This window comes from Myodes glareolus, chromosome 24, assembly GCF_982192425.1.
Source record: "Myodes glareolus chromosome 24, mMyoGla1.1, whole genome shotgun sequence".
NCBI lineage: Eukaryota > Metazoa > Chordata > Mammalia > Rodentia > Cricetidae > Myodes > Myodes glareolus.
The window spans coordinates 2,839,830-2,865,505 of NC_142049.1; the positions used below are offsets into that span (position 1 = coordinate 2,839,830).

The 25,676-nt window shown below is 41.6% G+C and overlaps 1 protein-coding gene across 1 annotated transcript in view; it reads right to left on the minus strand.

Annotated features, from left to right (window-relative positions):
• Positions 1–772: 772 nt before the first annotated feature.
• Positions 773–25,676, minus strand: part of Rsf1 (remodeling and spacing factor 1) — a 96,924-nt gene continuing 72,020 nt past the window's right edge. The window contains exons 8-16 of the mRNA XM_048435112.3: positions 21,344–21,448; positions 20,105–20,184; positions 18,521–18,575; positions 17,092–17,201; positions 15,386–15,453; positions 13,442–13,649; positions 11,574–11,797; positions 8,784–8,972; positions 773–6,573 (exon numbers count right to left, since the gene is read on the minus strand). Coding sequence (XP_048291069.3) covers positions 6,005–6,573; positions 8,784–8,972; positions 11,574–11,797; positions 13,442–13,649; positions 15,386–15,453; positions 17,092–17,201; positions 18,521–18,575; positions 20,105–20,184; positions 21,344–21,448 — 1,608 coding nt within the window. The 3' untranslated portion in view covers positions 773–6,004. The remainder of the gene's footprint in view (positions 6,574–8,783; positions 8,973–11,573; positions 11,798–13,441; positions 13,650–15,385; positions 15,454–17,091; positions 17,202–18,520; positions 18,576–20,104; positions 20,185–21,343; positions 21,449–25,676) is intronic.

The following is a 25,676-nucleotide window of genomic DNA, read 5'->3' on the forward strand; positions in this document are numbered from 1 at the left end:
AGAGTTCCAGGACAGACTCCAAAGCTACAGAGAAACCCTGCCTTGAGAACAAACAAAAGTTAATGCTATACAGGTATAAATTAGCATGATAAAATCACCAGATAGCAAGGAAAGTACTGGCATTTTGGAAGGTGTGGCGTCAGCATGGTGAATGTGCCAGCAGAGTTAAGAGACTGGAAGATTACTTACCAAATAAGGAGGGACTGAAAAACTAAACATGATGTCCCTTCCTGCCAAGTCTCAGCAAGTTGGGTAAGTCTACCGAATGGTCAATCAATTCAAGTTTTTCCTTCTTTCCTAGCCCTGCCTCATTCCCACCTTCATCTCAACGTAGTCCATCCCTTAAAGTGCACATGGAACCCCATGGGAGTTTTAGGCAAGGTACCCACATACTACAATCAAGAACAAAACACACCAACACCAACAATACCCTAGACAAGCACCATGAAGTCATGCATGGAAAGAATATGCCGCTGATTGCCAGATTTGGGGTGTTCCAGCTGTACTGATCCTGCAGGTCCACTCACATTAATGTAAACTGTGTATGCGTGTTTTTGTGTGTGCGTGTTTTTGTGTTTGTGTGTGTGTATGTTTGTGTGTGTGTATGTGTGTGCGTGTGCACAGGGGTGGCCGGGGGTATACTCATGCAGTTTGATGGAGGCTTTGGAAGTTTTTACTCTCTTCTCAAGGGTTGTCCATACAGCAGTGCAGGACTGGCATGCACCAACTCTGCAAAAGGGCAATAGAATGAAAAAGACCGTGGCACAAGGTGTTAAACAATTTGAGGTTTAATTACATAATGCTCCCATAGATGTTCTAGCATAAACACAACTGTAAAAATCTACATCCTATTTTAGGGTATTTCCCACCTCCCATCCCTTAAAAGCTGTACAGTTATAAAAAAATGTGACTCTCAAGCAAAATAAACTTTTTTTTTTCTTTTTTTGCAACGTACAAAATAAGTTAAATGATTTAGAAGATCTTGAGCCATTAAGTCCCACAATGACTGTGTTCTGGCTGTCCACAAACATAACATGCAGCCTCCTGGCCTATGACCAGGACGCAATAAATACAGATCAACAAACCCCAAACACTTGAGTCAGACTCCTTCCGGAACCGATGAAAGTCAGGAAAATAGTTAAACCAGCATGTTCTTAACGTAAATCATCCAGTGGCAAAAAGAACAAGGCAGGCTGTTCAGTTCTTTGCACATTTTCTAGCTTGTACCAGTTTGGCAGAAAAAGAAAACAAACCCACAAATAAAGTTCCTTATTTTTTTTCTCATTCAAAATGTCTAGAGCTTAGTAAATCCCTATTCCTCTGGTAATTTGTTATGTTCTTTCGCATATATTGTGTATAGGACAGACATCTAAAACGGCAAGATAAAAAGACCTCCTTGAACTGAAAAGAGCGCTGTGAATGTGCCAGAACAGTGTCTCTCCGCGCAAAGTGGCACACGCATGAAACACGGCAGGGAGTTGTGGACATGGCCTGAGGGGCGGAAATGCCAAGGGAACTGTTCTAAGCAACCTGTGAGAGGGTTGGTGTGAGCAGCAGGTGCTGAGTGCACGACCCAGTGCTTCCAGGCCAGGTCTACCTTATCTTGTCTTACGACTCTTCTTACATGGGGACAAGCTATCCTCAGCGTTATGCAGCCAGTCACCTAGCAAACACCGGCACTCAAAGATGTTAACGCATTTAAATTGCACTGAAATATTTTGAAAATTAAGTGGAGACATAATAAAGTTTAAAAACTGGATGAAGCTGGGTGGTGGTAGTGCACGCCTTTAATCCCAGCACTCAGGAGGCAGAAGCAGGTGGATCTCTGTGAGTCAGAGGACAGCCTGGTCAACAGAGTGAGTTCCAGGACAGCCAGGGCTACATAGAGAAACCCCGTCTCAAAAAACAAAAAATAAAATAAAACAAAATAACTAAAAGCCACTGAAAGCAGAGGCCTACTCCGCCAGGACTGGGGACAAGCAGTGGGAATATACACTAGCGGTTATTTGCCACCTCCACGGTTTACAGAGGGAATGGAGGATAAAACAGGAATGGATTTTATTCTGAGAATTCAATAATGAACCATATGAACACAGACAAGAACTATGTAGATTACAGCACACATGTGGTCTTGGCATTCTCTGACTCTCATGAGAACCAGAAATATATTCTGAGAATGTCAAACCAACAAGAAAAACTAGTTTTCTCTAAACTTTCTATACTTGAATCATATTCATAATTTTGTCACAACTATTTACCTTACATTTTTTATAAGTAAGTTCATGATGAGTTCAGTATTCTAGTAGTCATCCAGAAAGTTGTGTATATACACATTTCCGCGTAAGAAAAATCTTGGTTTGAACACCTGTTCTAAAGCAGGAGCACTATCCTGAAGCAGAGACGGGCTTGGCTGTGGCAGCGGGCCGTGGAGTCACAGCATTATCTGAATGTTAAGAGTTGTTAGGTGCCTTTTGTCTCCGGGGAGAACAGTTAGCAGTGGCTAGCACCTCTGCCTACAAATGAGGCTGGCAGGAACTCCATCCTTCCCACTCAAAAATTACCAGCACATTCTTCACCATTTTCACTCTCAATTTAAACAATTAAGTGTCCACATTTTCCTTAGTATATGTACTCTGCATAAATGTCTATTGTATAGCATAGGCCCTAGCCACTAGAAAATGAAAAGTGAGTAACAATATTAGCAATCTCCCGCCCCGCCCCCCAACAATGCCATTAGTATCTGAAGTTCTCGGTTCTTTGGCAGATCACTTTTTAAAAAATAAGTTACCAGTAAACAGGAATTCATTCTTAATGAAACTCTTCTTTATCCTCTGAATCTGCAACCTTGACAAACTGGAAAACGATGTCAAGGAAGCCTCACTGTGTTCTGTGTACTGTTGGAAACACCACTTTGCAGTAACGTTCTGCAATAAACCCTAACTTGCCATCATACCAGCACAAACCAGTCTGAGTCCTTTTCCTATGCTGTTTCAAATCTGGCAAGTCTTCAAACTTTACTGAAATGGCAAGTAAACCCTCTGAATGCTACACAGCATCTTCCCATGATGCCTATGCTGTAGGCTAAGAGTCTGAGACAAGCCCAACACTTGTATTTCAAAAGGTACCAAGGAGTCACTGGTGTCATTAAAGGGGACATTCTACACATCAGTTGAGAATCTGCATCTGTCAAGGACTGAAGATAGCAACCTGACTTCCTTAAGACCTGACTCACTGCTTGCCTTTCCATCCTCCAGTTCTCAATGGTTGTATCGGAATTTTTTGATACACAACATTTATTTTGACAGCAGCAACAGAAACCTCACTGAAAACATCTTCTAAGTGAGTATTTCTGAGAGAAAACAGACTCTGAGGGACAGAGTCTTAAACACTAAACACGGCAGGAGTTCCATCCAGCACGCATGAGGACCTGGTTTCGATCTCCAACATAAATAGAAACAACAAAAAGTCAAGCAGCAGAACTCTCTGGATACTAAGAAAGAATTAGTACGGATTGGCTGCCTGGATTACTACTGATAGCCACTTGGTTAGTGAGAATGTAAGGTTAGAAGGGAGACACTGAGCATAAACTGAGGATCAGGTAGCAGAGTGGTTTTGAACCCGTCAATGGGACATTTGCTAAGTGGGATACTCCGTCTACTGTGAAAATCACCGTGGGCTTTCCGTGACAGAAATTACTTCACATTCCGCTACTGTTGCATTAGCTACTTGTCAACGGCTTCTAATCGTCTGTATAAACAGTGAGAATTGATAGGTGGATGCAAGAGCTGGTGTGTGCAGAGGTGGAGACAGGCACAGGGAGAGCTTCTACACCACGGTGGCCCTCTCTGGTGGCAGGGCTGAGACCTTCTGAGACTGAGGGAAAGGAACCATTACCATGCTTAAGTAGGAGTTCTTCTGTCTGTTCTAGACAGCTAAAGGTTTAACAACAGCTGAAAGAGGAGCTTAACAAGTGGGTGTGGCTCCCTCTGGTCCTTTCCTTCAGGCGATGTCAGCCCACCCGTCCTCCCAGCACAAAACTGTTGCATGGTAAAAGGAACCACAGCTGGTCCTGCAGCAGCAGCTGCATCCTTGGGTTTTCACAGCTGGTCCTGCAGCAGCAGCTGCATCCTTGGGTTTTCTTTAAGCTGCTCTCACTGTTTCATTGTTACGCAAACACAAGTTCATCACTACAATCAAAGCAAAAATATTATTGCTCAAGTTCTTTGGAACTAAAGTGAAACAGAAATCCAGTAACAGAAAGAATAAAATCAGCACTAAACTTTAAAGGCCGGAAGGCAAGATTTGTGAAGGAGCAGAAAGTAGGAGCACGAGGTTTCCAGAGAGGTCTGTAGGATGCCAGCTCTTAATGATATCAAAGAAGTGGTCTACTGTACACGGGCTACAACATACAATGCTTAATTGTAAAAGAAGAATGACGTTCCCCGGGCCAGCAGCAGATACGGTCCGTCTATTGCCGGCAACAGACAACACTGGAACAGAGAACCTGGATCCCGGGCAAAGGCACGCACTGAAGCAACGCTGAAGGCTTCAGGCCGTGCCAGGCGGGAAGAGTCACAAATTCTACAGCTTAACGGGCTTAGGGCTGTGCCAGAAACTAAGATCAAGTTCCCGTTCTAGTGCCAGCAATGTTCCGTTAGCTCATCAGAAACTGCCGATTCTCCAAGCACAGGGCGAATCCTTCGAGTGTTGAGAGGTTTAGAATGGAAGCAAACCAGCGGCTCGCAGGTCTGTTGTTTGTGTGACTATCAATGGATTTTAATAGACGTACAGAATGGCCAAATGCCAGAACTACATTCAAATCCTGCTAATGTATCCAGGCAGATAGAAAATTCCACCACACACACACACACACACACACACACACACACACACACACACACACTTAAACTCAAAAATAAAAACCTCCCAAAGGAACTGCTTTGCTTGTAGACTTCAATTTGAAGTAGATACTAAAGGGTAAGGACAGACCAGTGAGAATTCACCTGAAACCCCTTCTGGGTCTTCAGATGTGCTAACAGACCACTGTCAGCTTAGCATCTCCATATAGGCTATGTTTAGATGGATTACACTGAAACCACATCTCAGCTAGTTAACACCACATGGCCGGAAGAGCTCACACGACTACAGTGTACCCGCACAGTAGGAAACCCACACTCACTCTGCACCAGCTCCCCACCTGACACGGTGCAGAGGCCATCATACAACTACAGCATGCAAGCTACTCCAGACTCTCTGCTCTCATGATCTGGTTGCCGGAGCAGTGGTATAACATTTCCTATACAGATGCTTTTCAGATGATTCTGTGTGTCTGATTTTTTTTTTAAAAACAAGAAACTCTACTGTAACAGAAACTTAGGTTAAACTGTTGTTATAATGTACTTCCATGGTCTCTTCTTTATTAATGCGTGGTAACTCCAAGAGCAAACAAACTGATTTCACGAAGGCTACTACTAAGTGACGTATGTACGGTGTTGTATCTACAATTCTCAAACTGCAACAGTAGACTGGACCTTTAAACAGCTTGTTAATCACCATCTATGCCATGAGTGTTTAAATATAATATATATTTAATATGAAAAGCTAGAGCGCAAGTGCTTCTCCCGCCCGAAGTCTGCTTTGGGCCCTCACAGATTCGGAATGCATTCGTATCCACACTTTTCACAAAGTCAGGAGAGCTCAGGAAATATAAAGTCAAAAATATACAAATCTTTGTTGTTATTATAATAAGATTTTTTTTCCCATGAATGAAATTACCAAGGACCATGAACTTGGAAAAAGAAAATCAAAAGGAATTTACAGCAATTATTAATCTTCAAAGTTCAAAACTGGTCACTTCACAGAAAGACTTCGGGATTTGTTGAAATTTCTCTTGTAAAAAGTCGTTCCGTGGTGGCGTTTTCTAGGAAAATTAAACAGCTTTTACTAACTGGCCCGCTGGTGAGAGCTACCGTGGAATAAATTAGCACAAAACTGGAAAGAAGTCTTATAACTGTTCACTGTTACAGACATAATCAACAAGGTCAGTCACTCGCAAAAGCTCATCTTCGTCCTCCTCTGGGGCCCCCACCTCCTGTCCACCACTTGTCCCATTGGGGGCTAGATTCGCACTGGCCGTGCCGTTGTCCTTGGGGGTCTGGGACTTTTCAGTTGGCTTGCTCATCAAGTTCTCAATGGCTTTGCCCGGGCTCTGCCCGTTGGTGGAAGGCAAGTCCACTAGGCTGTAGTCCAATGGGCTCCCTACTTTGCCCACGTTTTCAAAGTCCTCTTCCTCATCGCTTTCTATCCGATAGGGCTTCTTGCTGCTCTCCTGCCCTGAGGGCAGGACCCGGGGCTGGCTGTCCTGGGGAGGCTGCTCTGCATCTCCACGAGCATTGTCACAGCTCTCCTCATCCGTCTCAATGCGGTGGAGCCGCTTGCGGGATGGTTTGCCTTCCTCTTCATCATCCTCATCTGCGTCTGAGTACTCATCCGCGCTTCGGCCCCGTTTCCGAACAGATCGCTTAGACTCTTTCGTTAGCTCGTCATCTTCAGAGTTCTTGGTCATATAGCTCTCTAGAATAAACAATATTTAAGCTGTTGACACAATTAACCATAAACACGCTCTCAAGCACTCCTATCTTTCCCACCATGCTCTGCAATAAATGGACTGATAGATATCTAACTCCCACCCCCAAATGCAACAATGCTCAATAAGATCTACTGTGGCTGGGCGGTGGTGGCGCACGCCTTTAATCCCAGCACTCAGGAGGCAGAGGCAGGTGGAGCTCTATGAGTTTGAGGCCAGCCTGGTCTACAAGAGCTAGTTCCAGGATAGGCTCCAAAGCTACAGAGAAACCCTGTCCCCCTAAAAAACAAAACAAAACAAAAAATAAATAAAAAGAAATGAAATAAAATAAAATCAAAACTTCATTCCATGCTCTGCCTGCTACATTTCAAGTGCTCAGCCACATCAGATTAGTGCTTGCTGAATAAATTAGCATGGACATCGACTATCTCAGCACTGCAGAGATCCAGTGAGACAGCTCTGCTCTTTTTCTGAAATTACCAACTTTGGGGGGCGGGGGAGTCAAGTAAGACTTCCCCATGTTCTATCAGAACTATTCATTTTGTACAAGGAAGCTATAGACAGTATGTAAACAAACAGATATGACCATCTCCTAATAAAGCCTGATGTGCAAAAAATGTTTGTTTATGCAAGCACACGAACTGTGGCTTGCACGTGAACTGTGGGCCTGCTGGCTTCTGATGCTGACACACTGAGTTCTAGCAACCCTGAGCCTCCTTTCCCTGAACGTGCTAGGCAGTTAGCACAGGCTTTGGGTTTGCTGCTGCATCTGTCGCTATTACTCGTCCTGGAGATAGCTATCAAACTCCTACCCGACATTTCAGTCAGGTGTGTGTGGTGCCGGAGCCGAGCACTAGGACCTCATACATGCTGGGCACCTACTCCACCACTAGGTCTTAACTTCGCTCCCTAAGTGATTTCTTTCTCAACGAGGAAATCTGAAATCCATATTTCTAAAGCCTTTTATCTATCTCATATCTTACATTCTCATAATTATTTAAATAGACAAATTAATAAATTTGGTTCTATCTTTATAATGATACGTCAGACTGAGTTCACCCCTTTAGACTCCTACATCCACATATTTTTGTCAGCCCTCATATCTCAACTATTTCATGCTTAATTTGTGAAAGTAATATCCAAAGTAGATCACAAACAATAACAGATTAAATGCTTTAAAAAGGAGGAAGATAAGAGTCAAGATCATTTAAAATTATCTTAGAGGTCTGGATTAACAAAATGAAGTGGCTATCATACATCTTATTAAAAATTTTAAAAGATTTATCTTAATTTTGTGTGTCTGTGTGAGTGTATATGTCACGTGTACTGGTGTTTGTAGCCATTAGAAGAAGGCATCAGACTTGCAGAAGCTGCAGTTATACATGGCTGTGACCTGTCTGATGCTGGTGTTAGGAACTGAACTTTGGTTCTCTGGAAGAATAAGAAGTTCTCTTAACCACTGAGTCACCTCTCCTACTCCTACAAATTATTATTTTAGACCTTGTCCTACCTATAATAGTTTGTACCTTTTCTGTATGGTGCAGCTCAAGAGCTTACATAAAACAAACCCCAGCAGAAATGCAGTGAAATGGGGAAGGATGAGATAACAGGGTGTGAACGTGCTTAGCTACTCAGTGCACGAGAGGTATTTAAAACACAGCAAAAGCAACAAGGAGAAGAGTAAGGCACAAAGCAAGTCAGAAGAACTAAATACGACGGAACCCATCAAAACTAGCATCCGGGGACTGGAGAGCTGGCTCAGCAGTTAAGAGCACCAGAGATCTTCCAGAGGCCCTGAGTTCAATTCCCAGCACCCACAAGGCGGCTCACAACCAAACATCTATAGTGGGATTTGACGCCCTCTTCTGTCATGTAAGCATACATGAAACTACAGCACTCAAAGACACATTAATACATGAATAAATAAGAATGACCTAAAAAAAAGTAGCATTCTATCAAGAGTGGTTTATTTAAATTATAATTAATAAATGGAGTAAAAGTACTAGGATTTATTCCAATCACATTAGTGATTATATGCATTCAAAAAAAAAATCAGCTAGGCAGTGAAGGCACAAACCCTTAATCCCAGCACTCGGGAGGCAGAGGCAGGTGGATCTCTGGAGTTCCAGGCCAGCCTGGTCTACAGACTGAGTTCAGGACACCTAGGGCTGCACAGAGAGACCCTCCTTCCGCTCACCTTCACTCTCCGAGCTGGAGAGCCTGCGCTTGTGGACTCGCCTGATTTCTTTACCACGTCGTATACTTTTCTGGGAACCATCACTTTCTGAATCTTCTTTGTAGTTAATTTGTCTTTTCTGGTTCCTTCTTGATCGTCTTCGCCGAGTTTCTACAAAATCGTCACTAAAGTCATCGCTAAAGTCACTTTCTGTTTAGAGGGGAACAAAGAACAAAATTTAAAACCATTGGTAGTTTAACAGGTTTAGGCTAGAAAAGCAAAGTTAACGGAGCTCAGCTGTAAATATTTTTGTTGAATAAGTTCTATAAATTTTATTTCCTTTACAATAAAAATAAATTTGTCAAATATCATAAATGTACATCTGTGTATTTCCTCAGCCCAGGCTCCCCTTGGCACCACTTTCTGGGAACTGGGATCACAGGTGTCCACCATATGTAGTGGGGCTTCAAGCATGCCAGGTAAGCATCCCCTGGATAACCCCAGTCTCGCAAATGCATATACTATCAGCTAATTCCCAAGAGTTAAAAAAAAAAAAAAATGTAGGGAAAGAAGACAGCAGGAGAAGTGAGAGGAGCTGAAGGGCGAGAAGGAGACGGGCGGACATGCAGCGTTAGCCTTGCGCTCCATCCCCAGCAGTGAGAGAGGGGAAAGCTGTAAACTCCTATTTTATAACACTCCACATTACACTCTGCTGACGGCAACCAGTGGGCAGAGTGCAGAGTGTAAGCTGGAGTGCCTAGCCACAAGCAGGACCTCTCCATGACACCCACCTCCTGCAAGGCTCAGGGCCATCACGGCAGAGGAATGGGAAGACTGTAGGAGACAGAGGTGAAGACAAGAGCAAACTGGTCTCTGGACAGGCAGGAAAGGGCAGCTGTGCTTGTGATCTCAGAGCTAGGGATCTCTGCACACGATCAAGGCAGTAAACATTCGAGCATGCAGGAGGAAAGGGCTCACGAACTGAAGGACTCAAGAGGGACTGATGGCTTCTGGGGGAAACAGAATCACATTTGTGGTAAGGGTGTGGCCCCAGATAGGCATGTTCCAATGGATGGTCCTAAACCCACAAGTTCATGAGCAACAGATTGGATTTGGTAAAAGAAAAAGGCATACCAGGGGAGAGGGTGGGTCTGGGGGGAGCTGGGGAGAAGTGAAAGAGTTAATATAATCAAAATACATTTTATGTTTGTATTATGAAATTCTCAAAGGAAAAAAATGTATTAAAAAACATAATGGTTTAATTACAGCAAACATGGTTTTTGATATTTCTCTATTATCATTCCAAAGTTTGTAATTACCAAATTAGTTTTTGGATTGTATTGTTAGAATGTTTTGATTTTAAAAAATGCTGACTGAATTTTTAAATTGAGTTTTATAACAAAAATATTCAAATGACTTTTGGAGTGGAATTAGAACAGAACTTCCAGTTTTTAAATCCAGTTCAAAGACACTTTCTCCAGTTTGCACTGCGAGGCAGTACTCTCAGCACTGGCAGGGAAGATGTCTCTGACATGCAGCATCAACTGGATGGAGACAAGCTTTCCTCACACAAAGCTAAGCACATCTGTTATCAACAGCATGAAAATTAGGATTCCAAAATAACTGTTTTATTAAACTTCCCCCATTTATTTATTCACTCTCTGTGTCTCTGTCTCTCCCTGTGCGTGCGTACATGTGGAAGTCAGAGGACTTAAGGGAATTGGCTCTCTCCTTCTGCCTAAGGTTCCTAGAGATCAAACACAAAGCTGACAGGTCAGAAATATGCACCCCACACTCACTCAACAATGTTTTTGGTCAGAATTTTTTTAAATTGCATAACAACAGGGTCTCACTATGTACCCCTGGCTAGCCTTGAATGCACAATGATTTGCTTGCCTTGACCTCCTGAGGACTGGGATTACAGGCATGATCCACCAAGTCCAAACCAAAAGAATCTTTGAAAATACATTTTTTAGTTTCGTTTTGTTTTTCAAGACAGGGTTTATTTGCAGAGCCCTGGCTGTCCTGGAACTCGCTCTGTAGACCAGGCTGGCTTCAAACACAGAGATTTGCCTGCCTCTGCCTCCCGAGTGCTGGGATTCAAGGTGTGCTCTACCACCACCTGGTTTAAAAATACATTTACTTGGGGCTGGAGAGATAGCTGACCCAGTGGTTTAAGGCACTGACTGTTCTTCCAGAAAACCCAGATTCAATTCATAGCTCCCATACAACTGTCTGTAACTCCAGTCCCAGGAGATCTGATACCCTTTCACAGACACAACAACAAAGCAAAGAAAAATCACTAAAAAGAGAAATAGTTTTAAGATTTATTCAGTCAATGTTTGACTCACTTTATCTGTTTCCTATACTTAAGTACTAGAAATTGTATAAAAGCATCTTGGGGATAAAAGTTTGTGAGTAGAACCTTAAAGAAGCCCTGGTATGCTGGGCAGTGGTGGCACACGCCTTTAATTCCAGAACTAGGGAGGCAGAGACAGGCAGATCTCCGTGAGTTTGAGGCCAGCCTGATCTACAGAGTTCCAGGACAGGCTCCAAAGTATTCTCAAAAATACTTGGCACCAGAAGAATTTATTATTAACATTCTAAGAGCTGATATGAAGGTAACACATTAACTGACATGAACTTTCTCAGATGTGCTATGTGTGGAAAAAAAGTGACAATCACGTCATCAGAAAAGGACTCCAGTGTCTCAGCAGGGGCCCACGTCACAGCTAATGACAATTCCAGTGCCATGGAACTCCGGAAGTCACAAAGCAATGGAGCTGCTCGCTACAACAGAAGGTATTTTACCGGAGTCTCTACTGTTCTCCTCGGACTCCTCCTCCTCTTCGTCATCATCAGAATACTTTTTCTTTGGGGTTTTTCTCCGCAAGCGCCTGCTTTGCCGCATTGGTCGAGACGGATGCCGCCTCAGTCTGCGGCCACAGAAGTCCATGTCACTGTCCTCATTAGACGGCGGATCTTCTTCGCTTTCATCTGGGTTTTCATCAGACACAACGAACTCATCCTGAGATCTGTGCAGGAAAACCCGGACACGTCACAATGGTGCACTCAGTGTTTGTAAAGGCACAGTTAGAAGTGAAAACCAGTTTCCATAGTTCCAAACACAAGCTGTAATGAACCATGAAACATTAAGTAATATTTAAAGGCACACTTGGAAAATTATGTCAACTTCCATCTATAAAACAAATATCCTATCACTTACCGTTCTCTTTGTAGGAGCTGTGAAGACCAATGGAAGCTAAATTTCACACATAAACTTCTTTCACTGGTCTCTGGGAGCATCTTAAATCCAACACATCCAAAAGTGCCCATTACTTTCCAAGCCCCTCTTCGTCTATCTACCAGCCTGATATATACATTTACAATATAAAAATGTTGACTACTTATGGGGAGGGATGGGGTACTTGTCCTGCACGGGATGTCAGCCATGGGGAGGGACGGGGTACTTGTCCTGCACGGGACGTCAGCCATGGGGAGGGACGGGGTACTTGTCCTGCACGGGATGTCAGCCATGGGGAGGGACAGGGTACTTGTCCTGCACGGGATGTCAGCCATGGGGAGGGAGGGGTACTTATGCTGCACACAGATGCCAGCCAACAACTTGTCCAGGTGATGTCCTCCCAATCTTAGATGGCTTCTAAGAACTAAAGTAAGTCTGGCAGGACCAGGTGCTCAACTATCAGATACTGAGAATGTTCACCCAGCAATAACCCAGATCAGACTTCTAAGAACGGAAGTAAGTCAGAGACTGAGAATGTTCACCATCAATAACCCAGATCAGACTTATCTTTTTACCTCACACCTCAAACCTTTGGGTGTTATTCTTTTTTTTTAAACATTTTTAGGACAGAGTTCAAATCTGTATGCATGACAAAAGAAGAGAAATAGAAAAGGCTTACTCCATAATTTTTCTTTTTTTATGTTCTGGTTGTGGCTTAACCATAGCATTGTCTATTTTACCCCCATATTCTTTCTGTTCAGGGAGTTTTCTAACTATTCCTTGAAATTGGGCAGGAGCTTGTCTGTTCAGGTTGCTTTCTTCTCTCGTCCAGAACTCTCTAAATGCACGGGCCTGCTCAGAATATTTATCCTAATGTGATTCTTACAGTGAGGGTTCCTGACCACTATATAGGGAGCCAGCTCCCTTCTGTACCCTTTATCTGTGTTACACGCAGTGCAGGGCACCTTTTCTGGGGTTTATATACTTCCTACTACATCCACGATGGAGCGAAAAGGAGAACCACCACAGTACGGTTCAGACGCGCTAACATTGGCTAGCTGCCTCTTATAACCGCTAAAGAGCACCAGAAGACAGTAACTACTTACTTCTTTTATAATTTTCCACACTTGATTAAAAACCACTGATGGGTAAGAGAAGGTAGTATAAAGAAACATGTCAATAAATAAAACTTCAATAATAGCTAATCAAATTTAAATACAATTTTAAATATTAAAAAATCAGAAACGTAGCTTTAATTTTAATCTAAAATTAATCAAAATGAGGAATCTCAAATCTGATTTTAAATATCTTGAAAATCCAGATTGCCCATGTACACAAAGACTGAAAGCCACAACCTAGCACAGCCAAGGCTCTCTCAGGACCTGGCTCCGTGTTAAGGTGGCACCTAGGGAACAGGACTTGAGGCCGGCCATACCCGTCACTGATCTTGAATTCGTCCTCACTCTCTTCCTCATCTAGGTTGCTGTCACTATCAAGATCATTAAGTCGCCGGCGTTTCTTTCTGCGGGCAGCAGCTGCTCTCTGAGGCCGTTTGTTCTCCTTCCGTTCTTCATCCAAAATAGTAGAGATGTCTTTCCCACGGTGACCTGTGATGGTGGAGATATCTTTTCCTCGGCCGACCCCTGAGAGGAAGAGGTAACTGTATGTTTACCGAGCCATCCCATGTATACGAGAAGCAGTTCTTATCTGCTTTATTTGCCTTAGAACTATGCAGTCAGCTGATAATGGCTAGAGAAAAAATTAACATGCCTATCTTACTAAACACACGTTCACAGTGCAGAGGCTCTGTGTCTAGATTTTGATTTGATAGATCACTTAGTGGTGCCCCCCCTTTACTTCATTGCCTTATTTGGTGGAGGGCTGTTAAAAAAAAAAAAACTCTATGCAGCCCAGGTCAGTCTTGAATTTGTGATCCTTATGCCGCGTCCCCCTGATCTGCAGATTTATATCAGCTTACTTGGCTCAATACTCTTTATTGTATTGTCTAAGTGTTTTGCTTACATGTATGTGTGTGTAGTACATGCATGCCCGGTACCTAAGGTCGAAAGAGAAATTTGAATTCCCTAGAATTAGAGTTAACATGGTTGTGAGTTATAAAGTGGGTACTGGGCACCTGATCTAGGCCCTCTGTAAAATCAAGAGATTTTATCCTGGGGTCATCTGTTTAGATCCTCAAATAGTTCTTCAGTTCTTTCTTGATTTCATTTTATATTGTGTGTGTTTGTGTTCATACAGTCCAAGGCAGTGCTGGGATTAAAAGCATGTGCCACCAGTGCCTGGCACGACCCATCTTGTAAAGAAAGCAGCTCGGAGATTTCTGGTGCAGTCAAAAGCCGACCAGCGGCCGTCACTCTCCCCACTCTGAAAAGAAGCTGCACACCTGTTAAAATTTGCTCAAGAATCTTCCTGAGTCAGGACAGAAAAAACCTGATAAAGATGTAAATAAAAGATCCAAATTTGGCCAGATGTGGTGGCACACGCCTTTAATCTCAGCACTCAGGAGGCAAAGGCAGGCAGATCTCTGAGTTCAAGGCCAACCTGGGCTAGAGGGAGAGTTCCAGGCCAGACTCCAAAGCTACAGAGATAGCCTGTCTCTAAAAAACAAAACAAAACAAAACAACAACAAAAAGACACAACAAAAAAGACCCAATTCTAAAAGGCTATAATATCAGTTTCTTTATTAAAAAAAAAAAAAAAACAAAAGACAAAACCTGCTTATTAATCCATTCTGAAAATTTCACAATATCAAGTAGAAACCAAAAAGTTCTACATCAGAGCATTAGTACCTGGCTAAATAACACTTTAACAACCTTAGGAGTTTTCTATAGTGCTACTCTAAAGACAATTAAGGCTGGTCATGGTGCAGGTCTTTAATCCCAGCACTCAGGAGACAGAGGCTGGAGGATCTCTGTAAAGACAAGACTGGCGTGGTCTACAGAGAGAGAGCTCCAGGACAACCAGGACTACAGAGAGTGACACTTTCTCAAACAACATAAAAACAAACAAACAAAAGAAACAAAGAAAGGGTGAAGAAGGCAATTAAATGAGTAAATTTATTGTTAACACATTTATACTGTCATTCAGATTATCCACACATTTTGAGGCTTTGCTGTTGTAAAGACAATAGGAAAATTCCCTGAATATTCTAATTAGAACCAGATATAAATTGTTTGATCAATAAAGGAATTTAAGATTTTGTATTAGATCATACAAAAATTAGTAATCAGTTCTGATGTAATGCACCAGCACTATGTAAGCAAATTACTTTGAATATGAGCAAGTTCATTCAGTGTTAGCACTGGGGAGGGGAATAATCTGCTGGGGGAAATACGTGAAAAGGAATAAACGTGAAACATACCCCCTCCATCAGCCTCCTTGATATCATCTTCTATAGCTTCATCAATCGCTTCATCGAACTCATCAAACCTAAAATGAACACAGTGATCAGATTGCGTACTGTATCTGTGTTTGATTTCCAAAGACAACCTACACAAAGTGGCTCCAAGAGTCTGTTTGTGTCCCCACCCAACTCATATGTGATGGTCTAATGGCACAGGTCACTCATGAGAAAACAAGGGTGCCTTGGTTTCCTCTGCCGTGAGAAGTTAAAGCAAGAGAACAGCCCTATCCGTACAGAAGCAGACATTAGATCCGTCCTAGAACGGCTGCTATGTGAGCACAGAGAAGGCGCCCTGGGAAAGTCAGAACCAGTCTGTCAGGACTGTGATCTTGGGCTCTGGAAAGCCTCTGGATCTGTGGATCCTTCATGCTTTCACATCAGCATGCACGGAAGGCACTCTACACTCACACATTCTCTAGACAGCCAATACCGCTGATCAGATAGTAAACTTTAGCTCTCTGGATTATAAAGTCCTGAACTGTGCCACTGTAAATCAAATGTCAAGTAAATGCCGATGGCCATGTGACAAACCTTCAGACACAGAAATATCCCTTACATATGGTGCTCATAAAATGCTTTGCTTCAATCATTTATACACATAAAAGCCATTCTTGGGATACAGACTCTACAGAACCTGAGGTGATGTCCTTCCGCACATGTATTGCTCTTACTGGTTAATACTAAGGAAGCTACTTAGGCCTATGACAGGGCAGAATAAAGCAAGGCAGGAATTCGAAGTAGAGATAGAGGGAAAAGAAGGTGGAGTTGAGGAGATGCCATGTAGCTGACAAAGGAGACAGCCGCCCTGGAACCTTCCAGGAAACCATGAGCCTTGTGTTAAAGTACAAAATAATAGGAATAGGCCAAGCAGTGTTTAAGTTACAATAACTTCTGTGTTGTTATGGACAGCTGGGAAACAAGCACACAGTCTCGGTCAACAAGAACCTCCAGGTGGGCTAGCTGTGGCCTACAGACTGAACTCTAACCATTTAAGTCACATGGCAAAGAAATCTGGACAAAGTTACTGTTCCATAGAAAGTGTTAAAGCCAGGTATCATTACTATTGAAAATAACTCTGCTGTAGAAATTCATATACGTGTGGTCAAAATTTACAACTAGATAAATGTACTTTTGCTTAAAGGACTATTTCCTCTGGTTTAAAGAAAAGGAACAAGAGATGATACCTAAGATTGCTATATAAGAAAGAGGCGGCTTAGTTTAGGACTTACATGACCATAGGCTGAACTAGCTTAGCCAGGCTAACAAAATCAAGAATTTCTTTAAGAAATCTTGACATGTAAATATGCTTGTGTGGGGGGCTGGAGAGATGGCTCAGTGATTAAGAGCATTGCCTGCCCTTCCAAAGGTCCTGAGTTCAATTCCCGGCAACCACATGGTGGCTCACAACCATCTGTAATGAGGTCTGGTGCCCTCTTCTGGCCTGCAGACATACACACAGACAGAATACTGTATACATAATAAATAAATAAATTTTAAAAAATGCTTTGTGTGTGTGTGTGTGTGTGTGTGTGTGTGTGTGTATGGGTATATGGACATATGACCTTGCACACAAGTGACACACATCAGTTACAAAGCAGAGTGCTGAGAGAACCGGAAATAGTCATGAGGAACAAGGACTCTAATAACTTTCTTTTATTTTCTACCTGTAGCTTATACATTTCCTTGTTCTTGTTGATCTCCTTTCTAGTAAGTTTGCTTTGGATTTTTTTGCATCTTTTTTCTTTTCTTCTTGATCTTCAGAAAAATCTGGTTCCTTTAAAAATAAATGACAGAGGAAGAGTCCTTGGAATTAGCAGCTTTATTATTCTACCTAGGCAACACACGTGGTCTAAAAACTATAGATTATCTATCACAATGAATATAGAGGGGAAAACTAATTATACAAATTAAAACGGATTTATGTGTTGAAATTAGTATATTTCTGAGTTTACAACAGTTTGTTATTAAAATAACCAGAATGAAATTTTTCTACCAATTAAATGTTTTTTGGTTTTTTCCCCGCCTCAAAACAGAATTCCTAGAAATTGCTCTGTAGAGCAGGCTGTCCTCAAACCCAGAGAGATCCTCCTGCCTCTGCCTCCCAAGTGCTGGGATTAAGGGCCTGCACCACCAGCGCCCGGCCCAATTCGATTTTTTAACCAATAATTAAATTTGAAAGACAGAAAACTAGATACAGATGCTGAATTCATGGGATGATTTCATTTAAACTGAAGAAGAACAACTTGGCAAGCTACTCAAGGCTGTGATTTAATCATGAACAGAAAACTTCGTCTGGAAACCATTGGATGTTGTAGCTCACACCTCTGATCCCAGCCTTCAAAACCAGCGTATAAGAGAAAGAGGAGGTAGATCTGTGAGTCCCAGGCTAGCCAGGATACAGACTTCATCTAAAATCAACAGCAGTAACAAAACCACAACAAAGTCAAGTTGCAAACTAAACTTCATGTACATTCACTCATGAGGTATGCTCAATTATAGACTAACAAATGGAAATAATGGTAGTTCTTCAAAGAAATGAAATTATAATAAAAATTAAAGTTTCAATAGTACCAAATTAAAATATTCCCAAGCTATTCTTTAGCTATTTTATGCACATACATTATAAGGCTAACCACAAATTGCTCCATTAACAAAAGAAACAATAGAACATTACCCCAAAGCAATGAGCTATAATTTGGTTTGAATATGATAATCATATTGAATTATCTATTTATAAATAATAATTTGAAAAGTTATTTCTCCGTGTGCTTTAATAGAACAGGCATGTTAAATATTAAAATGGCATATAACTGGGTTAAACTTTAGAAGCTACAGAGCGTCTCCTCTAAAAACACTAAAAGCCCTGGACTGAAAATGGCTCAGTGGGGAAGCCCTGGCTGCTCTTCAGAGGACTCAGGCTCGAATCCTGGCACCCACAAGTGGCTCATAGTCATCTCTAACTCCAGTTTCCAGGGGATCTGGCACCTCTTCTGACCTCTGTGGGCACTAGGCACGTATAAGGTCACGGGCTACACATGTAGGCAAAACAGTCACACACAAAATTCTGAAAAATACTAGAAACTGGAAACTTACTTGTGGAGGAATGATGTTTTCGATACTGATACCAACATACACCAAGCGTTCTTTCCTTAAAACCAAAACCAAAGAAGCAAAATAAGATTTGCTATAAATAAAACTTGTATGAAAATATCATTGTAAACAGTATTGATAAAAAGCACAAACTTTCTTACCTATATGAAAGCTGTGCTTTTGAACTACAATAGACAAACTACAAACTGTGAGTTGACAAGGTGGTTAGATTTGGAAAGCTAACTCTGATTAAGTCAGACAAACTAGATGTTTGCAAATTAGATGTCCTGGGTAATGTTCTGAGTGTAGTATACAATTGAAAGTCTATGGTAATAGTTGGGCAGTAGTGGTGCACAGCTTTAATCCCAGAACATGGGAGGCAGGGGCAGGTGGATCTCCGTGAGTTTGAGGCTAGCCTGGTCTACAAAGTGAGTTCCCCGAACAGCCAGGGTTACACAAAGAAACCCTGTCTCATGAGGGAGGAAAAGTCTATGGTAATAAACATTATTATAAAATAATGAGGATGGGTTAAATTAAGCAAGAACTAATGGCCCAAGCAGTGATTTAATTAAAACAGTATCTGTGTGGTTATTTCTGGGTTGGGCGGCCAGGAAACAAACAGGCGGCCTTATTACATCATTCTGTCTCTCATCCCATTGGGTCTCTGTATTGTCTGGTAGAAAGTGAGATTCATATATTCATCTGTTCTTTTCAGTTGGGTATGCCATGGATTTGAATGAATGTTTAGAAATGGGATGACCAAGAAAGTACAAACCCATAAGCTTACAGTATTCATTCTGAACAAGAAAGAAGCTATCCCAGCTGTTTCAGACTACAGTCCAGCGACACAATGAGAACAGTGTCAGACCATCAGTAATGAAATGATCCACCAGGAAAGACAATGTGAGTAAATGAATTAGAGTGAGATCTTATAATTTCCCGTGTTCAGTAATAGTTAAGTACATTTCCTCCACAGCAGACTCTGATATTCTACAAGGGGGTTGGCAAATCTGTGTGTAAACGGGCACATAGTATTTCACGTGTGGGAAGTTACGGATCTTACTGAGCTACTCAACTACACTGTTGTAGTGCCAAAGCAGCCATAATAAACAGACAAAAAGATGAGCAAAACTGTTCTAGTAAAGTCTATTTATGGGGTATGAAATGTGAATATCCGCCAGGCGATGGTGAAACACGCCTTTAATCCCAGCACTTGGGAGGCAGAGGCAGGTGGATCTCTGTGAGTTCGAGGCCAGCCTGGTCTACAAGAGCTAGTTCCAGGACAAACACCAAAAACAACAGAGAAACCCTGTCTCAAAAATCCAAAAAAAAAAAAAAAAAGAAGAAGAAGAAAAAAAAGAAAGAAATGTGAATATTATGTGTGTCCATACATCATGAAATGATTCTATAGCAATGTTTTATGAGCATGAAAACCATCCCTAGAAGGCAGTGCAAAAGCAGCAGCAGACCAGACTTGACTTGCTATAGGCTGCCAGTCATTGATTTAGATGGCTATGTTCATCTAAACTGCAAGACGATTTTACTGCCAAATTCCCAAGGAAAACATTAACACATATATCAATTTACCTTCGCTCAGCACGCTCTTTCTTCTTTAAAGCAACGTCCAAATCTTGCAATTGTTCTTCTAATTTTTCACACAGTAGTTTCTAAAGGAGAAATAAATATATATACATAACACATTCACATATATACACATACATAACACACACACATATTATTTTGAACAACACAACCATACATTACATAACTTATTATTAATCTTAAGGCTTATTATTATTATTTATTTTATCTTTACTTCATGGGCATTGGTGTGAAGCTGTCAGATTCCAGGGAATTGAAAATACATACAGTTATGAGCTGCCATGTGGGTGCTGGAAATTGAACCAGGTTCCTCTGGAATAACAGCCAACACTTTTAACCATTGAGCCATTTCTCCAGCCCCTACTATTTTTATAAGCTTCATAATAAAAAGCCTTATGCACTGAAAATGCTTTGTTTAAAAGGTGGTCAGGACCCACTTCACAGATACTGCGCACAGTGCTTCAGTATGAAAGCAGGCTGGACAAGCACGGCTCTACAAAGGACATGTTCTGTGCGGGTCCTGCTTTCATTGTTCATTCTTTACTGTTCAGTACAAGATTATATTGAAAAGGGCTATCAAAATAATTTTGAAAAAAGTATATATGACAAAGCATAAAGCCAATATAAGAATATACAAACAATGCTACATGGTTACTGGATCAAAACAGAGAATTAAAAATGTCACACATTGGGCTATGCTAAGCAAGACAAGTAATTTTACAGAAACGGCATAAAGACATTATGGTGAAAGCAAAATAAAGTTGGTCTTGTAAAACAAAGTATCCAATTGGTGCAGCCAACAGAAATCTATTGTTGTCTGGTTTTACAAGAAACTCTGTGAATCAATACAGAACAGACTGATATATCTTCCAGTGCTAGCAACAAAAAGAGATACAGTAATGAAAAGTGAGATTTTAAAAATGGGGTAAACTACAGAAACATTCATTTCACTTTCATTCATATATATACACACACACATAAAAAGTTGGAGTTATTTATATTTATTATAAATGTGAGTAGAAAACAGATGGTTTTACAAAAGCCAGACGTCTTCTAGAAGACAGAAGGCAAGGCTAAGATAAGAATAGAAGGTAGAGACCCAAAGAAAGGCAGACACTACTAACAACTGCTTTGAACAGGAAGGCATTTATGACTGCTAAAAAGTATTAGTAAGGCATTGAATATCAAACTGAGGGCTGGAGAGAGAACTAGGCGGGGTCGTACATGCTGGCAAGGAGGGCAGAACCATTCCCCATCGGGGATGACCATCAGTGGGGGCCGGAGGCAGGCGGTGTGGTAGCCACTGTCGCAGGAATCGCACAGGAGAATCTGAAATAAACCACAGTAATGTCAACCCATCTGCATCTTGTTAAAATAATGGTCTCTTCCTTCCTTCCTTCCTTCCTTCCTTCCTCCCTCCCTCCCTCCCTCCCTCCCTCCCTCTCCTCAGCCTCCACAGTGCTGAGTTTGTACAGCCATGACACCATTCCTCATGAAGACTGACATTTCAGTACTTCTTAATACACTACCATGAACGTCTGGTGTTTGCATAAAGACAAGGAATGAAATAAATGACACTTAGTGGTAGAAAATGATTTTTTTAAAATATTGAGTTGGACTGGGTGGTGGTGGTGCACGGCCTTTAATCAACACCAGGGAGGCAGAGACAGGTGGATCTCTGAGTCAGAGGCTAGCCTGGTCCACAAAGCAAGTTCAAGAACAGCCAGGGCTACACATAGAAACCCTGTCACATAAAAACAGAAAACAAAACAAAACAAAACAAAAAGAATTTAAAAATTAAAAAGCATTCCCTTTGACAACCTAAGAAAATTTCATGATGTAGAAATTAGTGAAATACAGTAAGCCCTTTTTCTGAACTGGAATCAATTTTTAGTTTGCCATAAGGGTAATCTTACATTCTTTATAACAGAATTTTAAAGTTCAAGTATCATAAAGTACACTAGCATGTAGAGAATTATAAAATATTTCTATTTTAAATGCATTTCAATTACCTACACATAAGAAATACAGTTCTTCTTTCTGAAAATTCAGCTAAGGAAGTGTCTGATGCACAGGAAAGGACTAGAAGGGTCAGAGCCGCCCTGCTCACCCTGCTCAGACACTAACAACTAGTTTTACCTTTAGAGTTTACTGCGAGGAAGTCTAGACAGCCAGTTATTTAAAAGCAGCTACAGGCTATTGGTAATAATTTACCTAAAAAAGTATCTCCTTGGAAGCACGTTTAGATTTATAGGTGGATTACAGAGATATTACAAGTATCCTCAGATGTTTTTCCTTCAACTTTCCACAAGGCTACAACGCTTTTTTTCCTTGAGAAGCGGTCTTGATATAAACTGGCCTCAAAGTTTCAATCCACCTGCTCCCACCCCCAAATGTTACGGTTAGAGGTATGTGCCAGCATGCCCAGTTACAAAGCTAAAATCTTGCCCATATCTGCCAAAACTAAAGCTGAGCACCAACACAGTAGGTTTCATAAGACCTTTCCCAACAACACTGCTGTTTTTCTGACCACAAATCCAAGAATATTAGACTATACTGCACTTGACTACATTTCCCTACTCTCATTCTATGTTTAGTATGCGCGCGCGCGTGTATGTGTAAAACCTTGACAGTCTGCAGAATATTAGAAACCAAACATTTCAAAAACAATTCTGAATTTGGGTTTGTTTCCAAATGTTTATGCTGGGATCCGTGTCTGAAAGAAGAACGCTCTGCTCATTCTGTCGCATCAAGGTGTCTTAGTTCAATGTTCTGCTGAAGTGAAGAGACGCCGCAACCAAGGTAACTCTTATAGAAAAGCTTAGGGGCCAGCTTAAAGATTCAGAGATCAGTCCATCATCACAGCAGAGAGCACGGCAGCAGCAGCACGCATGGTGCTGAAGAAGGGGCTGAGAGTTCTATATCCTCATCTGCAGGCAGCAGGAAGAAAGATTGGGCTTGGACTCCAGTGACATGCTTCCTCCAACAATACCACACCTGCTCCAACAAAGCCACATCCCCTAATCCTTATAATCCTTCGAATCCTTCCACTATCTGGTAACTAAACATACAAATACATGAGCCTAGATGAGCCATTCTTCTTTTTAAAAAGCATGTATTCACTTAATGTGCATGTGTGTGTCTGCCTCTATGCATGTGCACCATTTGTGTGCAGTGACAGTAAGGGTCAGAAGAGGGCACGAAATCCCTTGGAAATGAAGATACAAATAGTTATGTGCTAACACACGGGGTCCTCCAGAAGAGCAGTAAGTGGTCTAAACTGCTGATCCATTTCTTCAGCCCGTAAACTTAGCACGACTCCTTTTTCTTTCTACATGGACTCATTATGTAGCCCTGGCTGTCCTTGAACTCAATCTGTAGATCAGGCTACCCTCAACCTCACAGAGATCTGCCTGCCTCTGCCTCCTGAGTGCTGGGATTAAAGGTGTGCGCCACCATACCAGGTTTTATAAGGTCATTCTTATTCAAACCACTACCCAAGGACTATATGATAGCAATACAGATTATTACTGATGATATTAATTTTGATCACTTAGTTAAAGAAGTAGCTATTTATTTTTCTACTTAGAAGTTACACTTTATTTTCCATACTCAAAATAAAGCCCACTGGACCTTCTGGCTAATGCCCGTAGTCTACTGCTAGGAACACAAGGGCAGAAAAAACCAACCCATGAGTTAGGAAAGAAGTTTCATGTGAACAACATGCACACAAATTACCAGTGACAACACATGAACAACAACAACAACAACAACACAGAATACCATGCACACAAATCACCATAACAACACATGAACAGCAACAACACAGAATGAAGGATAAACAGATCTAGCTGATGTTCAAAGAAAGAGGCTGAAGTTTTCTAGGGCTAGGAGTACCAGAAGATTTAGGGATATAAATCAAAATCACTATAGTAGCTAGTAAATTTGTAACTATTTTAAAGTAAGATACAATCATGATGTAGGAGAGTCTTATGTATTTCTGGTGCTTTCATTGGCTAATTAATAAAGAAACTGGTAGGCCTGATAGGTCAGAACATAGGTGGGTGGAGTAGACAGAACAGAATGCTGGGAAGAAGGGAAGTAAGGTAGTCGCCATGACTCTCCTCTCCGAGACAGCCGCAGGTTAGAATCCTCCCGGTAAGCCACCACCTTGTGGTGCTACACAGATTATTAGAAATGGGTTAATCAAGATGTGAGAGTTAGCCAATAAGAGGCTGAAACTAATGGGCCAAGCAGTGTTTAAATGAATACAGTTTCTGGGTAATTATTTCGGCTGTAAACTAGCTGGGGATCTGGGCAGCGAAACACAGCCCTCCGCTCCTTTTACACAATCGAGTTATGTAAATCTCTCTCTCTCCCCAGCTCTGCTTCCAAACAGTGATGTCTGTTGAACTCTGTCTCCTTAGACCTCCTAAGCTACTGGAGTTCCTCCCACTACTCATTGGTCTACTCAACTATTCCTGTCAGTATGAACTAAGAAACATTTCTTCTTCTTTGAATTGTAATTAAAATCTACTGTTTCATTTCTTGGAGCAGTTCCTGCTATGAATCCACAGCTCTTTCTGCGTCCTTGGGGCCTGTCTGTATCAGATTTTCTGTTTGTGAAGCACTGTTACTTCCTGGCAGGTACAGGGTGCTCTCGACACATCTTACACACCTCCCACTGGATGAGAATTAATAAAATAAAGAAACCCTGGTTGCTTTATTCTATCTAGATGAATTTAGAAGCCAAGGTCTGGGAAGTCTGAGCACTTACTGCAATGGCCTGCCACTAGTATTAAGTTCTCTCGGAGAAGAGCATATTAAGTAGTTAATAATTGCATATGTATGCACACACACACGCCTGCATTTCTACCTATATTAAAATGAACTCATTACAATTCTTCCAACCCTAATCCTGCATCACAGGGTTCATTCCACCACTGGTCTTACTAAAGGAAGGGGACGGCTCCTATTGCCTATGTTCTCTATTTGTTCAACTCAAGTATACATGTTCTTTCTGAAATTCTATCCCATTCCACACAAGAAAGAGTAAAGGCTGAAAAACTACCTCCTTCCTGCTCTGTAGAATACAGAGTCACCACTTGTTCTCAACGTCTAAAGTTAAGAACCAACTTACATCAGAGGAGTACGGCAACTGTAAACTCAGTTGCTCTGGCGTGTGTGGACTGAGGCAGGCACCCAACTTCACTCATCACATTGTTTCTACAGAAAAATAACCTAAATTTCAAACTAAGACAATTAAAAATAAAACTTGACAATTTCATTTACTTCTATAAGGAGACTTGCTTACACCACAACAAAGCCACAAATCTCACTGAGCAACTACCTATGAATTTCCGCCAGATAGCTGGCACAACCCTGTCATCGGAGCACTTGGGAGGACTCTGAAAATTCAAGGCCAGCCTGGTCTATGAAGCAGGTTCTAGGACAGCTGAAGCTATTGCACAGAGAAACCCTATCTCAAAAAAAAAAACCACAAAACAAAAATATAAACAAAAAAAGAATTTCCAAGTCTCAGGCACAGATCCATTAC